Source organism: Acinonyx jubatus, chromosome B2 (genome assembly GCF_027475565.1).
Source record: "Acinonyx jubatus isolate Ajub_Pintada_27869175 chromosome B2, VMU_Ajub_asm_v1.0, whole genome shotgun sequence".
In the NCBI taxonomy this organism is placed as follows: domain Eukaryota; kingdom Metazoa; phylum Chordata; class Mammalia; order Carnivora; family Felidae; genus Acinonyx; species Acinonyx jubatus.
Genome location: NC_069385.1, coordinates 22,320,362 through 22,335,982, shown reverse-complemented (window position 1 = coordinate 22,335,982; position 15,621 = coordinate 22,320,362). Strand labels below are relative to the sequence as shown.

The following is a 15,621-nucleotide window of genomic DNA, read 5'->3' as shown; positions in this document are numbered from 1 at the left end:
CTTTTTTTTTTTTTTAACGTTTATTTATTTTTGAGACAGAGAGAGACAGAGCATGAACAGGGGAGGGTCAGAGAGAGGGAGACACAGAATCTGAAACAGGCTCCGGGCTCTGAGCTGTCAGCACAGAGCCCGATGCGGGGCTCAAACCCACGGACCGTGAGATCATGACCTGGGCTGAAGTCGGACGCTCAACCGACTGAGCCACCCAGGCGCCCCGAAACTAATATTTATAAGCTCCCTACTTTGTATCAAATACTTTATGAAATGTTTTAATCATCCTGTTGTCCATCCAAGTCAGGTTTTCCTATCTCTGTTTTCATATACAGAAACAAAGGCCTGGGGGAATTTGGAGCTTGACTATATGATCACCTGCTAATAAGTTGAAATGTATGGATTTAAGCTTAAGATATATTCTTAAAAAGGCTAGAACATATCCTTCCTGATTCGTTTTCTATTTTCTAGCTTTTTCTTTTTAAAAAAAAAAAAAAAGCTTGTTTATTTTGAGAGTGACAGAGAGAGCCCAAGTAGGGGAGGGGCAGAGAGAGAGAGAATCCCAAGCAGGCTCCTCGTGGTCCATATGCATAGCCCAACGTGGGACTTCAGCTCATAAAACTGTGAGATCATGAGCTGAGCCACCATCAACAGTCGGACGCTTAACTGACTGAGCCATCCAGGTGCCCCGATTTTGTAGCTTTTTCAGTCTTAAAGAAGAATGATGAGACCCCTTTACCATCTTAACAATCAGAGATTTGGAAATAGAGAGCAGACGGGGAGACTCCTGAAAGGGAGATTATATCCAAGTGGAAACAGCACTGCTGTGAAATTTTAAACATTATAGTTTGAGTTACAATGAAAAGGTACGTTTCCCTAAGCCCCCAATATTTTTTTGGTGTTTTGTTTTGGAAAATAAAAACTTTAGTAGAGTTAGCCTTGGTCGTCTCACTGCAGGGTCCAACAGGAATCGGGTATCATTTGTGCATCCTGTTTTAGTGTAGGTCTGGACCAGTTTTGCCAAAGAAATACTGTTCTTTATAGATACTGTACATTGTGTAATACAGGCAAGATGGTAGGAGAAGAATGTTTAATTAACATGCTCAAGAAAACTTTTTTTTTTTTGCATTAATCCAAGAAAGTTCATACCAGCTTTCCAAATGTTTTCTTTTCTAATCTTATTTGATTGAAGTACAGTTGACACCCAATGTTATGTTAGTTTCAGGGGTACAGCGTAGTGATTCGACAAGTCTGTATGTTCTGCTGTGCTCACTGCAGCTGTAGCTGCCATCTGTCACCGTATGATGCTATTACAATACTCTTGACTATATTCCCTGTGCTGTACATTTCATCCCTGTGGCTTACGCATTCCATAAATGGAAGGCTGTATCTTCTAATTCCTTTCACCCCTTAGCCCATCCTCCTATCCCCACCCATCTGGTAACCACTGGTTTGTTCTCTGTGCTTATGGGTCTGTTCTCTGTGCTTATGCTTTGTTTGTTCATTTGTTTATTTTGTTTCTTAGATCCCACATATAAGTGAAATCATACTGTATTTGTCTTTCTCTGACTTATTTCTGTTAGCATAATACCCTTTAGGTCCGTCCATGTTGTTGGAAATAGCAACATCTCATCCTTTTTTATAGTTGAGCAATCCATGTGTGTGTGTGTTTGTGCGTGTGTTTGTGTGTGTGTGTGTGTGTGTGTGTGTGTGTGTGTGTATGTAAACACTTTTCTTTATTCATCTATCAATGGACGCTTAGGTTGTTTAAGAAAACAGATTTTGGAGGCAACTCGGTGGTTCAGCTGGGTAAGTGTCAGACTTCAGCTCAGGTCATGATCTCACGGTTCATGAGTTCAAGCCCCACATCAGGCTCTGTGCTGACAGTTCAGAGCCTGGAGCCTGCTTTGGATTCTGTGTCTCCCTCTCTCTCTACCCCTCCCCCACTCATGCTCCCTCTCTCTCTCTCTTAAAAATGAATAAATATTTTAAAAAATTATTTAAAATCCTAGCTGCTTTAAGAAAAAAAAGATAGAAAAAAATTTAATCACCTTAAGAATCCTAGTCTGATGAGATATGTATATGAAGGTGGTAAACATGGATTTGGGGGAACGCCTACTCAGCCTTACTACTCCAGCTGGTTACTCACGCCTATTGGTTTGAGTTGATGATGTTTTATTATGTATTGTTTTTAGGTTCACTAAATAAAAACAGGCTTTTAAAGGTTACATATTAACCCCTTCAAAACATTTTGGCCTAAAATATGAATAATTTCTGACACAGTTGAATTTGAATCCTACTCAGTTGAATTTGATATTTAAACAAGTGGGCATATCTTCATTTAGGACTAAGGTCTCTTTCACACCCACTCTTGTCTGATCTTCTAGTTTAAAAAACCTCTTCACCATTTAGAGATGAGATTGGTGTTTATATCAGGTCTCCAGCTTGTTCATAGTGTGAAGTTAGAATTAATTACTCTAAGGATGAGTATCATTCTCTTTGTTCCAAACTTCTGTAACATTTGTGGTGTCACCCTGTTTTGAGTTTACCATCTTTTAATGTGAAGAAACAAGAAATGGAAAGACAGGATAAATCCAGAAGCACCTGTCTTAAACATTTGTGTTGCTCACGTATTGGTGAGAGTCCTACTGGAAGAAAGACAAGCAGTGTTTCACGTAGTTCACACATCCTGGCCTCTGATTAGTCTCCTAGGATTATTTGTACTTCCTGGCCCATCTGGGATCGGGGACTTGCTCATTGTTCTAGGCCTAAATCTTACCCCTGGGGAATAAAATCCAGGAGTCCCTGGGGTTGACTTCCCATGGCTGTTCCCAGCTCGCCCCTTCTGCACACAGCACTGATTTCAGCTGCTGTTGTTTCCACAAGACAAAGATCATCACATTTTCCTCCTCAACCTGGCCTTTGTCTGTCACCCCATCGCCTGAAATTGCAGAAGTATTACATACAGTGTTTAATGAAAAAGCATAATGCCGAACAGTTTGTAAAACAGCTTACCTTTGGTGTGAAAAGAGAATAATAAAAATGAATATTTGCATTTGCCTAAGAAAGTCTGGAAGGATACATGGGAAACTAATAAGCGTGGTTATTTACTTGTGGAGTACAGCTGGGGTTCGATTTGAATAGGCGGAGGGGAAGGTGAGAGTGAGAGTTTTTATTGTGTCCTTTTTTAATTCGAACTATGAGAATGTACTACCATCTAAAAAGTGCTCATTGAAAATTAACTTTAAAAAGTTTCTCTGCCTCGTATCTTGAGGGAAATTTGGAAAGCATGATACCTGTCACGGGGAAGTTGAAATGTTTATAATTATCAACTCAGTTTGGAGAATGTAATCAGTAGGCTTTTGGTTAGACACATTTGGATTCAACTGGATTCTGCGTATATGATTGGAAAATGTATTTAGCCTTTTTAAAGCCCGATATACTTACCTATTTGAGGGAACTAAGAAGAATTGCTTAGCCTGTCTTTCAGGAATACTGGGAAGCAGGATGAGAAAGTAAATATAAAAATGCCATTTAAGCAGCAAATAAATGGATGATTACTATAAGGTTTCTGGAGGAAGTTGTGGCACCGATTTCCAAAGAGGAGGAGGGACATAGATCTCACCATCTTCCTCTTTTTTAAGGTCTGGTCAACTTTCAAATTCTTGAACTTGAGGGGGATAAAGAAGGTCTATGTAGTTCTTCTTTCATATTTCTGCCTTGAAAATCTAGAGAATCTTTGTCTTCTGTTGGGAGAAAATTCACTTTTAAAAAAAGCATCTATGTAATACCTTTTTTTGGCTGTTCGAAAGTAAAAGCTCTTTATTGCTGATGAATAATAATAGACTTAAGCAAATGGGAAATTTATTGGTTCATGAAAGTGAAAAGACCAGGGGCATCAACCTTCAGGTATGGTTGGATCCAGGTGCTTAAAAACTAAGATTAAGAATCCATCTCCTTCTTTGAGCCTGTTCTTCAGTATTGGCTTTTTTGTTTTGTTCTAAGTTAGACTCTCCTTTTATGGAGGCAAAATGGCTACTAGGGGCTCTAGGCTCTTATGTGGCTAGTTTCAACAGATACAAAAGAAAGAGAAAGCCTTCTTTTCCTGTTCCAGAAATTCTCAGGCTGGATGTCATTGGTACAGTTGGGACACAGCCTCTCTTGTAACCAATCACCAATGCCAGGAAGATACTAGGCTCTGATTGGATAAGCCTGGCAGTCTTGGAGCCCAGGGTTGGGGTTAGCTTCACACAGATCACATGGACTGAGAGAGGAGGAAGGTGGTTCCTCAAAGCTATGTCTAAAATAAGTACAGGGGTGCCTGGGTGGCTCAGTCGGTTAAGAATCCAACTTCCGCTCAGGTCATGATCTCACGGTCCGTGGGTTTGAGCCCCGCCTCGGGCTCTGTGCTGACATGACAGCTCAGAGCCTGGAGCCTGCTTCGGATTCTGTGTCTCCCTCTCGCTCTGCCCCTTCCCCACTCGGGTTCTGTCTCTCTCTGTCTCTGAAAACTAAATAAACATTAAAAAAATTTTTTTTGATAAGTAGAAAAGGGGGGTGCCTGGGTGGCGCCGTCGGTTAAGCGTCCGACTTCAGCCAGGTCACGATCTCGCGGTCCGTGAGTTCGAGCCCCGCGTCAGGCTCTGGGCTGACGGCTCAGAGCCTGGAGCCTGTTTCCGATTCTGTGTCTCCCTCTCTCTCGGCCCCTCCCCCGTTCATGCTCTGTCTCTCTCTGTCCCAAAAATAAATAAACGTTGAAAAAAAATTAAAAAAAAAATAAGTAGAAAAGGTTAGCCAAGGGTGCTAGACATGGCTTCCCTCCCTCCTCTCAAAACACAAATGCAGAAACTTAATGCAGTGTATTGGGGCATTATGAGGATGAAATGGTAAACAAGACATCTTTCATAGGGCTTAGAGTCGTGTCAGTATGCATCCCCTGTACACGTGTAGCAATGAAAAGTAGAGAAGTGCTGGAACACAGGTACTGGTAATAGCTAACATTTATTCAGTGCTTTCTCGATTGCAGGTACTGGTCTGAGCACGTTAGCTTTTTAACTCATTTAGCCTCCAAAAGAGCCAGGAAAGGTAGCAGCTGTTTTCCCATTTTGTAGATGAGAAAGCTGAGGCACAGAGAAGTTACTCTGAAGTGTGTCAGGAACACAGTTGTTACTGAATCTCGCCAGCCAGGATGCCGAGATCCCTAGCAGGGGCCGCTGTGTGAAGAGATCTTAGAATGTTAGGAGGATTCCACCAGAGAGGGAGAGAGGGCAAAGGTCTGATTCGAGGAGAAAGAAACAACAAAGGAGTGGAGCTGAGGAGGTACAGAAAGTCTTTAAAATGGTGAGGAGCAAGGTTTGACTTTAGCATGGGGCTTGTGGAAAAGGGAGGTGAACAGAGGGAGGGGAAGAATGGTTCCCCGGGACCGGGGGTAAAGCCTGGCCGGGTGCAGATGAGTCGGGCTTGTTCTGTAGTCAGTAGGATTTTTAAGTAGAAGAAGGGTATGGACGAATAAGAAAATGGCCAGACCCCTGAGTATTTTTAGTGGGGGACGTTGGCTTTATTTCGCTGCCTTATGTTCTTGAGATGTTTTGGAAGGTTTTTGCAAATGTCCCGTTGGGTGGCATTTTCATGGTTGTTGCTTTAAATGACTTTGCTACGCTTTCGTGAAGGGTCTTTTAAAAAGGAGGCCGTTTTCTGACATTCTGTTTTCTGTAACTGCTATTGAGGAGAGGTAAAGCAAAGCCAGGCTCTTCTAGAACGCTTTCAACACGAGACAAGCAGTTCTCTGTTTCTGTCACAGTTTTACAGTAAGGCCATTCAGCACTCAGCACCAAGAAGATAACACGGTACGCTTATTTAGTAGTCTAATTGCTCTTCTGTTTTGTTCCGTCATTAAACGGTGTTAGAATTGAGAATTAGGACTCTCTTTGCTCGCCAGAAGAAAACACAAGTGGCTTGTTGACTACAAGATTTACTCTCCCAGATACTTCCAGAGTAATATAAAATCCTGGCCGAGCGTCCACAGCAAGGAGCTGGTAGCATGTGCCCCGGCCTCCTCTCCTGAATGCAGGCTTCATGCCCAGAAGGACATCATAAATCATTTAAAATTTATGATGAGCCCGGTCGTGTGCTACATCCTGTTAGTTGGCTGCCGTCTGTCCTCCTCACACTACAGCCTTCCTTCTTCAGAGCACACAGAGACTTTTTCAGATGAGCCATAGGACAGACAGCTCAGGATTTTCCCTTTGGCGGGCCCAGCCAAGTAGCAGAGGGGCAGAAAACAGAAGACTCCTGTTCATAGAGTTTTGCCACAAGCCTCGTTTGCTTTCTCGTAGACTGGAGGGGGGGAAGGGGCAGAAAACGAAACTGTTAGCATTATTAGCCTATTTTCTGTTATTCATTTATGCAACAAATGCACATGTTTTCTGAGTTCCAACAACCTGCGAGGCACTGTTGGAGAAACAGCAGTAAACAAAACAAGAGCTTTGGTTCTCATCGAAACTCCATTTAAGTAGTGGGTCCCATTTCAGGAGGGGGTGACATACTGTGCAGGATAAGGTAGATAGAGGCGAGAAGACGAACAAGCTATTCCACGGCTGTGCGATGGAGGGATTTCTGATAAGGTGACATTTGAGCAAAGACTCGAAGGAAGTGGTGGAATGAGCCGTGTGGGGGTCTGGGGAAATCCCATCCTGTGAGGACAGAGGCCACCGTGCAGGAGCTTGCTGCTTGCATCAGGTGACAAGAAGCAGGGCTGGAGGGGCTGGAGCAGAGAGAGCCAGGAGGGAGAGGTGAGGAAAGGATCCCATGGGGGGGCCGGGGAGGCATCGTGGGGGGGCAGCCTCTGGGGGGAATGGTGGAGACCATGCCAAGGAGTAGAGAGAGAATTCAAAGTGAGATGGATGGACAGCCATTGGATGTTTTTGGAAGATCAGTCCTCTTCAAATACTTGTAGCACCAGAGTATAAGCGTGAAGGCAGGAAAATGGGGCACAGTGCATCCCTCACTTAGCAAAGTGTGTGCTGTTGTAACCAGAATTGAACTGTCAGAACTTGAATTCACCCAATCCAGAGAGCAAAACAGAAGCCGTGGGTTTGCTTTGATCTTCATAAAAAAACCACACACGCTTTTTTAATTTATCGGATAAAAGTGAGTAACCATGAGCTGTTTACTCAACTGGTAACCATACTTTTCATGGAGATACCTAGCTACTGCATCCAATGATCTGACCTCCCTGCTAAATCTCTTCCCCAGCAGTATTTGTGAGGCCCCCAACATTATTGCTATCGTTGCACAGATCAGTGTGAACTTCAGAGTCAAAGAACAGCTGGTTGGATACTATACTAGGCATCAGGTTCTAGGGGGCTTCAACAACCCACTTTGCTCTCAGTGAACACAAAGGTAACTCAGACTATTTTCCCATCACGGATGGCTTACTTTACTCTAGAGCTATGGGGAGCACGGGTTTGATGAACGTGTAAAATTACAGGGAGTGGGATTCTGACTCCTTATGAGGAATATCTTCCTAAGAACGAGGGTGACAGATGCCTGGAGAGGGCCATCCTGCCTCTGAATGTTTTCAGCAGGTGAGCACATCTCAGGAATGTTCCTGAAATGGCTCCTGCTTTGGGCAGCAGGTTGGACGGGAGTGACCTCTCAGACTCATTCCGATGCAGAACGCTTCCAAGCCTATGAAAAAGTGTCCAGTGAATGTGCTTTGCAAACATACAGACACTATATAAACATGAGACAAATATTTTAAAAGATGAAGAGTGTGATACTTGTTCTTCTGGGAGAGCAGTGGTTGGAACTTTGTGCCCCAGCAACATACTTTCCATGCTCAGTCGCCTGCAGTGTGTTCTCATTGGCCCCGTACACAGTTATCTGCACTACGTGTTAAAAATCCGCTCAGCCAAAGACCAAACAAATTGCCAAGACGTTTTCCTATCAGGGCCCGTTTATAAGAGGTAAAGCAAAGAACAAAGCTGTCGGTTTCAGTTCCTGGCAGGAAGCCAAGCTGCTTCAAAGCTCCAGAATTTGCAAGGAAGAAAGATGAGGGATTTTTAACTGAGATTAAATTAGAACTAAAGCAACAGAAAGCTTAAAACTTAAAACTGAAGCATCCTCAGGGATTCATAATGGAAAGGCAGAAACGAAAGATAGGTTTGGGCTCTCAGACGATCTTTCAGTACAAGAGTGAAAGCTTTTAAAGGCGCCCAAAGCAGTGATTACAGAATGGCTTTGATTAATGATACTGGATCACACAACATTTGAGCTGGATGAGTTGTCCGTTAGCGATCACTGAATCGCGTCCCTCAGTTTACAGATAACAGATCAGAGGCACTGGAACCTGAAGAGACAGCTCACAGAACTCATTGTGGAAGTTCTGGGACTAGAATCCAGGACCCCTGACAACCACTACATGTTTTAGATCACAGAAACAGCAAACAATGAAAAGTTGTTTCCTAAGGTGAAGGGGCAGGCAGCCACAAGGACTATGTTCTGAATCGACTGCATTTGGCCCCTCAGAATGTGGCTAATGGCACCTGCTCTTGCAATTGCCACCTGTGTCCTCAAGCTTGGAATCCTTGGGCCCACCTCCAGGCCTGGGGGCTGGGGCAAGCGGCAGGAGCCGTCCTGTGGTCCAAAGAGGTCAACCAGCAGCCCAGACCCCGGTGCGGCTGCCTAAACTTGGCATCTGTTCCCCATTCTATGGTCTTGTCCCACCTCAAGTCCTGTTGTCACTTCCCTGGACAAATTTAGCCCCATCCGTCTTCTGCCCCAATCTGTCTCGGGCCTGGGTCTCCTCAGAGCCCCATTCAAGCATGAATGGGTTTGTACAATCCTTGGGGAACCACAGTGGTCAGGGTCCTTCTGAACCATCTGCACTGTCTTTGCAGTACCCCATGGTGTCATTGTGGGTGTTGTTTGGCTTCCTGTGCTGACAGGAGTTCTCATTGACAAAAGCCTGAACAAATCGAAGCTGTACTGAAATAACAGCACTCTTTTTAGATGAAAGAACTCCCATCAAAGAACAGCTCTGGCTGCCCACCCCCCCATCCTCCATTGAAATGACCAACATTTGCGGGAGCTGTTGTTACTTGCTTCTGGAAGAGGGTGGAGAGTGAGGGTGGGTGGTAATCTAAAGGAAGATGGGAAGTTGTGTGTGTGTGTCTCCATTGGAACCAATAAGATGTTTGTGATTATTTTTTTGACCATTTGTTCATTCACTCATTCATTTATTTTTTGTCTTGTTTGTTTATATTCTGATTCTATCCAAAACTATGTTTGACAAAGCCAGGAACAAAGGGCACATATGCGGTAAATAAAATAAAAATGAATTCAGGTCTCTAAGAAGGAGGAAACAGATTTCGTTGGAGTTGTCATATGAAATCTGTGTTAAATATCAAATTTTACTCTGACCTTTGTCAGGATAAAGGTCAGGATAAAAGACGAATACCAGGATTAAAGAGGAATACACAATTAATGGTTATCAGAAAAGGTAAAAAATATTTCAATTTCTTCAAGAGAGACTAAGTGTTGGTATTCTGGGACTCATGCCATTACTAAACACTTACTGAGGACGTGCAGGTGCTTGGCCCAAAGCTCTTGGCCCAAGACACACCTCTCCCTTCCCTTCTCTGTCTTCAAAGTGTCCTTACTTCAGGCCACCTGGGGCACCCCCAGAAAACATGTGCTTAGTGTTAGTACGAGTTCTGTTTCTGGGTGTCAGAGTAGGGCTTGCAGTAATGGGGTTTAGTTTGGATCTTGAAATGATGTTGTTCATGTGGTTCCAGGATTTGCAAATTTTGAGGCCAGGAATAGGAATTTTAGGGGGAAACAGAATCCAGTCCTGCTATGGCTACCCAGTCTCCACCAACGTACCTTTCCTTCTACCTAAATTGCCCTTTCTGTGGCCCCTTTTTGCTGTGTCAAGATGCTTTTTCTAACAGGGCATCTAGAGGGAAGAGACTTGTATAAGAACACACGTCAGAGAATGTCAGCTCAGAGGATTAGTAGGTGACGTGACTCCGTATTAATTTTACACACCTCTTTGGCCCCTCAAAGTGGGGAGTAGAGTCAGACCTGCAGGGTTCAGGAAACTAATATTATATACACATAAAGTGAATACTATTAAAGTCCCACCCTGAGCTTCTCCACTCTGAAGTTGTAACAGGACTTTAAATTCTTCCAGAAGGAAGAGGCAGTGTTGAGATCCCCATCCCTTTACATGCCTGCGAAAGCATGAATTCATTCCATCCTCTTAAGACTTGGGGTTTGTCAGGGGCTGTACTGGAACATGCTAGACCTTTTGAGTATAGCAAGGAAATGAGTCACAGAGATCTGATGTGTTGGACTTTTGTGATAGATGGCAGGAGGAAGAGTAGTCCTTTTTCACTGGGATTCAGATGAATTACCTGAATATTTACTGAGTGTTTGTTTGTTTGTTTGGTTTAAATGTAAGCATACATACCCTTTACATACATTGCATATTCACAGAAGCCGGTTTTAGAATGCCTAAAAAAAGGAATATTTCAAACTGTGTGCTCTTTAGTTGATAGGAAATCATGTGTCTGGATTCTTGGCCAAACATCGTCATTTGAAGGACCAGGCCCAGGGGCTGGGTTTCAGAGCATGGGCTGCAGTCCTTTGCCTTTGTCCTAATGATATTGACTCCAACCACATGTTTTCCGAGACGACTAGAAACACTGGGGTTTGAGCCTTCAAGTGAACAGAATAAATGTGTTTGATTCTACTTGCAATGTTTTTCATAATTATTTTAAGCAATGACTTGATTCTTACTTATGCTTATTCTCTTTAAAAGTATTAGAAAGGAAGATATCCACAAGACAAAGTAGAGAGGAGCTGATAAGAAGGGGCGTTCTTAAGGAGTTGCCTGATCAAGGTGAGGAAATTAATCATACATTTAAAGTAACTTGATCCCTCATTCTTTGGTCTTTCTTTCATTTTCTTTTGAAATTTAAGATGATCATGGTCTTTGGGAGATAAAGCAGTGAGTATGGCCCTCTGAGAATCTTGCTTTAATTCAGAATGCCTTTGTGGGCTGCAGAGGATCGAAGGTATTCTAGAAAAGAAATTCAATGACCTTCTTGGTGAGTCCTTCACCGTATGTCACTAACCCTAAAGCTCTCCAAAGGTGAACTGGCTGAAGATACAGATAAGATACAAATGCTTATATGACACCTCTTCTTTTCTTGAGCTTCAGTCTTTCTATACAAGTTATCTCAATTGTTTGAGTAAATGCAGAGTTTTAGCTTGGCTGGTGCCTTTGGGTTTCTTCAATCTACCAGTAAAAGAAAAAGGGAGAGAAAAGAAATGTCAATGTACCTCTTGTCCTTTATTCTCTATAATACATTCAAATGTTCAATCAGTAAGGCATGAATAGACAAATTAATCTGCTTTATGCATTCTCTCAAGTAATTTTCCTACCGTTGTGCTCTTTTCATTTCTTTGAATCTAATTGTCTTTCATCTTTTCACTAACAATTACTATTTCCAAGTATTTTTCCCCTGCCCCTAATCTTCCCCTGCCCCCTTTTATTACCCTCCCAAGAGGGAGTCTTGCTCAAAAAGACAAGGATTAGGTACAAACCAAGATAGACCCTCAGAAGAAGACACCGAGATTGATTATTTCTCCAAATAAGTAATGCCAAATAATTTTCATTGCTCCCATTACTATTAAAACTAAAGGGAATTTTTGTTGCAAAATTGTTGATTTATCTCATGCCTTCCCTTGCCCCACCCCCTGGATATTTACTGGGCTAAAGTTGTATTACTGTACTTTTATGAAACAAAGTACTATTAATTTGGAATTGAAATCATACTACTTCTCTTTTTCTGATAAATGTGCCTTGCAGAGAACATCTTTTGGAATTCACTATTTATAAACCCAAATGACACACTTTTTCCAACATCTGAATAATTCCTGAACAGGGCTAGGGAATGCTTTACTATTTTACTCCTGCTTCAAAGAATGTAGGGAAAAGTCTGGAATGAATAATACCATTTTTCTTGAGCCCTCACAGTTTTAGGCATTTGATTTCAATCTCTGACCTATTATACTTTTCTCATTCTGTTTTATGAATGAATTTTATGTCTTCTCTAGTTTTCCATTACTAGGAAGCTATTTATTTCCTGTCTGGGGCTTTAAAAAAAATGCACATCCCTAACTTATTGTCAGTTGAAGGTAGACTTGAAATGTTAAAATCTGTCTCCCCTCTAATCTCTTGGGAGGCAGGAGAAAAATTACAAATCCACTGAGCAATCAATCCCCTTTCTGGGGAGAGTAATACCCTTTCTGGGGTTGGCCAGTGTAATTGTTTGGTATCTTTTATTTGGAAATTTAAAAAAAAAAGGTTTTTTTAATCTTTATTTATTTTTGAAAGAGAGACAGAGACAGAATACAAGCAGGGGAGGGGCAGAGAGAGAGAGAGACACAGATTCCGAAGCAGGCTCCAGGCTCTGAGCTGTCAGCACAGAGCCTGATGCAGGGCTCAAACCCACAAACCGTGAGATCGTGACCTGAGCTGAAGTCAGATGCTTAACCGACTAAGCCACCCAGGCACCTCAATTTGGAAATTTTTTAAAGAAAGGAAAAATGGAAAAATTTATGATGAAACTGTTACCGAGTACGAAAGACAGATATAAAGACCCCCTTTTTTTTTATCTGATTAAAAAATCATAGCTAGAAAAAAGTTTACTTTTTCTAAAAACAAGTGGCAATGGCCAGTTTAAAGAAATCCTTAGTGTTGATTGGTTTTTGCTCTGCCTAATCTGTTAAACTATGTACTTGATCGCTTATGATATCATATACTTATTTCCCAGAAATTGGACACTGGTTGACCTTTTTGTAACTTTTGTGAGCTGAACATTACAAGTTTTAAAACATAAAAGAAGAAAAACAATTTTTCACCTAACCATACTGTAATAGGTTTAATGTTTGGGAAGCCATAAGTTACTGAATTGTACTTTCTGCCTTTTTTGTGGCCCCTAAGTAGACCTATAGAAATGACCTAAACCTTGAATGTTCCTGGTGATGCCTATTGTAAACAGTCTTTTCCCCTTTTCAACCAAGGGCTGGAAAAAATAGTTTTCTGTCATTTTTCCAAAAACAATTATCTTGAGAGTTTCGGTCTGTTTTCAGCTCTAGCCAGAGACTGGAAGCTGCTGTGCTTGGTGACAGCCTCCTGTCTTCTACCAGTGAAGATTCATTCTTTGCCTTGATCTGCTTGACCTTGCCTCAGCTCTCTTGACACTTACTGTCAATTTTGCCCTTTATTCAGTGAGCCAGATAGGCTTTTAGAATCCCTCCAGCTCCCCTAGGTTTGACCCATCCCACCCCACCCCACCCCACACCCTCACTCTCAGCTATATTGTTATTATTATTATTCCTTTTAGATGATCTTTTTTACAGTAAGATCTAACTTCAGCTAAAAGTTCAACAATTGGCCTTCTCTCCTGAGAATTCCAAGGTCTAGTCCAAGTTCCTTCCTTATTTCTGGTTCTTTCCTTCCATCTCTCCCCGTAGCTTTAACACGAGGGCAAGGAGATGTTTCTGCCTGCCTTCCAGCCTCCTTTCTTTCTCTCCTGTGGTGTACTTTTTAACCTTCTGATGAGTCACTCACCTTTTGGTCTCACAGCCTTCTCCTTATCTCTGTTTCTCTGTGAACTATATCCCAGATACACTTGTTTGAGCAGAAGGAGGTAAAGCCCCCAGACGTCTGTGTATCTCTTGGTTCACTTTAAGCTTACAACCTTTTTTGAGTTGCCTTTTGCCTTTGCACACGAATGCTCTTATTGCTATAACGTCAGCGTCTTTCCCTGCTGTCCTTTGCCAGCACGAGTGTGTGTATTTTACTTACATACATAAACTGTATCAAGGACTTAACTTATTCTAACTCTACAATAACGTACAAAACTAGAAAACTTTTTCAATACACACGCCAATTAGTTATTAATAACTTCATCTCTACTGTGTTTTATTCTTGAATTCTGTATTTATCACATATGTGTCTCCTTTTTCTACAGTTATTTTCATATGCGCTAGCTTTATTTCATACCTCAAAGTAAGTATCTTTCCACTTTGTTGACTTTATGTGATAATCCAATTTCTTATTGCACTTTGACTATTAATTTTCTCTCTAGCTTTTTTGTTCTAGATTTTAAAAAATCGGTTCTTTAACCTACTATAGAATTCTAGCTTAATAAGGGTTGAAACAGAATTAAATTTTCATTAACATAACTTCAGCATATTTTTGTTATCAACTAAAGCCAGAGAACTCAAAGGTAAATTTATATTTGGGTTGCCTAAAAATTGAGGTTTTTTTATATAAAGAAGTGGTTTTCTACTTTGTTTGGAATTTTCCATTCTTGCATTAGTTTTTGGTTTTCCTGTGTCTAATACCTGGACATTACATTATGTCTCCCCTCCCTTGTTTTTAATAGTGAATTCCTTGGGATCTAATAATAAGAATGAAGAGTCTTTTGGTTTCATTTTGGTTTGACCTATACTCTTCAAAAAGTATTACCTTAATTTTATTGAAATAGTTAAGATTTATTTGCAATGGCATTACCTTCAATTATTGTCTATTTTACTTTTAGACAGGAATCAGATTATAGGTACTTGGAAGTTATATGGCTTAAGCAACAATTTCATTTTCATTTTGAGCATGACAGAATTCCATGATATGTATTTTTCTTATTAAAATGTCATGCCTGTTTTTGTGGAGAAAGCCAATGGATTTGATTGTTGAGCCAAAGCAGTTCAGTCATATTTAATGAAAATATGAGAGATGATCTCTGTTTTATTTGTAACGATTGCCAAAATAAGATTAATAAAAAACTGCATAAGAATAGCTTATGCATTCTTCAAATTTGCAAAGTCAAAACTTCAACTTTATTATTATTATTATTATTATTATTATTATTATTATTATTACTTTTACAATGGTAGCAAAGCCTCTTCAAATGTTCCATATATGACCTAAGGTTAATCTTTTCAAGTATCACTGAGTTAAGAGTTTATGCAAAATCTCATTCACTTTTGAAGCTTCTAAAAATTATGAAAGTTCAGGGATTAAAATTAGTTATTTCTGATTTAGATAACATATTGCAAATTTTATTTTCAGTTGTGATTTTTAAAAAGTTCCTCTGCAATTACTTTTTCTTTTAATTACATGTTTTTCCCCCTAATGTTTTCAAATTATTATTAGGTCACATTAAAGGCTTTTGGTCAGTTATATGTGACAATGATCTGAATACATTTTAATATTTCCATAAGTGAGAAAATGAAAATAAAATTAGCCTCACTACTAGCTTTTTCTGAATACAGAGTGGCAGTTATCTTTCTATGTAAAGTTAGCATATCATAGATGCAACAATCTGGAGACAGTGGCAGTTGGAAAATTTCATATTATCCCTCTTATCATTTGTATGTGTAACTACATTTCATGTTATTTGTGTACTTATATTCACCTTGTGTTTTTAGTGCTTGTTAAAATGTTTATTCCATTTTTCAGATTTCTCCTTTTACCGTTCAGTGTCTGAATGACAGAGACTCCTAAGTCCTGACTTCAACAAAACCAAACGCAAGAAGAGAAGGGCTGTGCTG

General features: G+C 40.8%; 1 protein-coding gene across 10 annotated transcripts in view; it reads left to right on the top strand.

Moving 5' to 3' along the window:
* The window catches only part of PHACTR2 (phosphatase and actin regulator 2), a 267,344-nt gene that overhangs the window by 190,228 nt on the left and 61,495 nt on the right, over window positions 1-15,621 (top strand). For all 10 annotated transcript variants that reach the window (XM_053222155.1, XM_053222154.1, XM_053222159.1 and 7 more), the window contains exon 3: window positions 10,817-10,897. In XM_053222155.1, coding sequence (XP_053078130.1) covers window positions 10,817-10,897 — 81 coding nt within the window. The remainder of the gene's footprint in view (window positions 1-10,816; window positions 10,898-15,621) is intronic.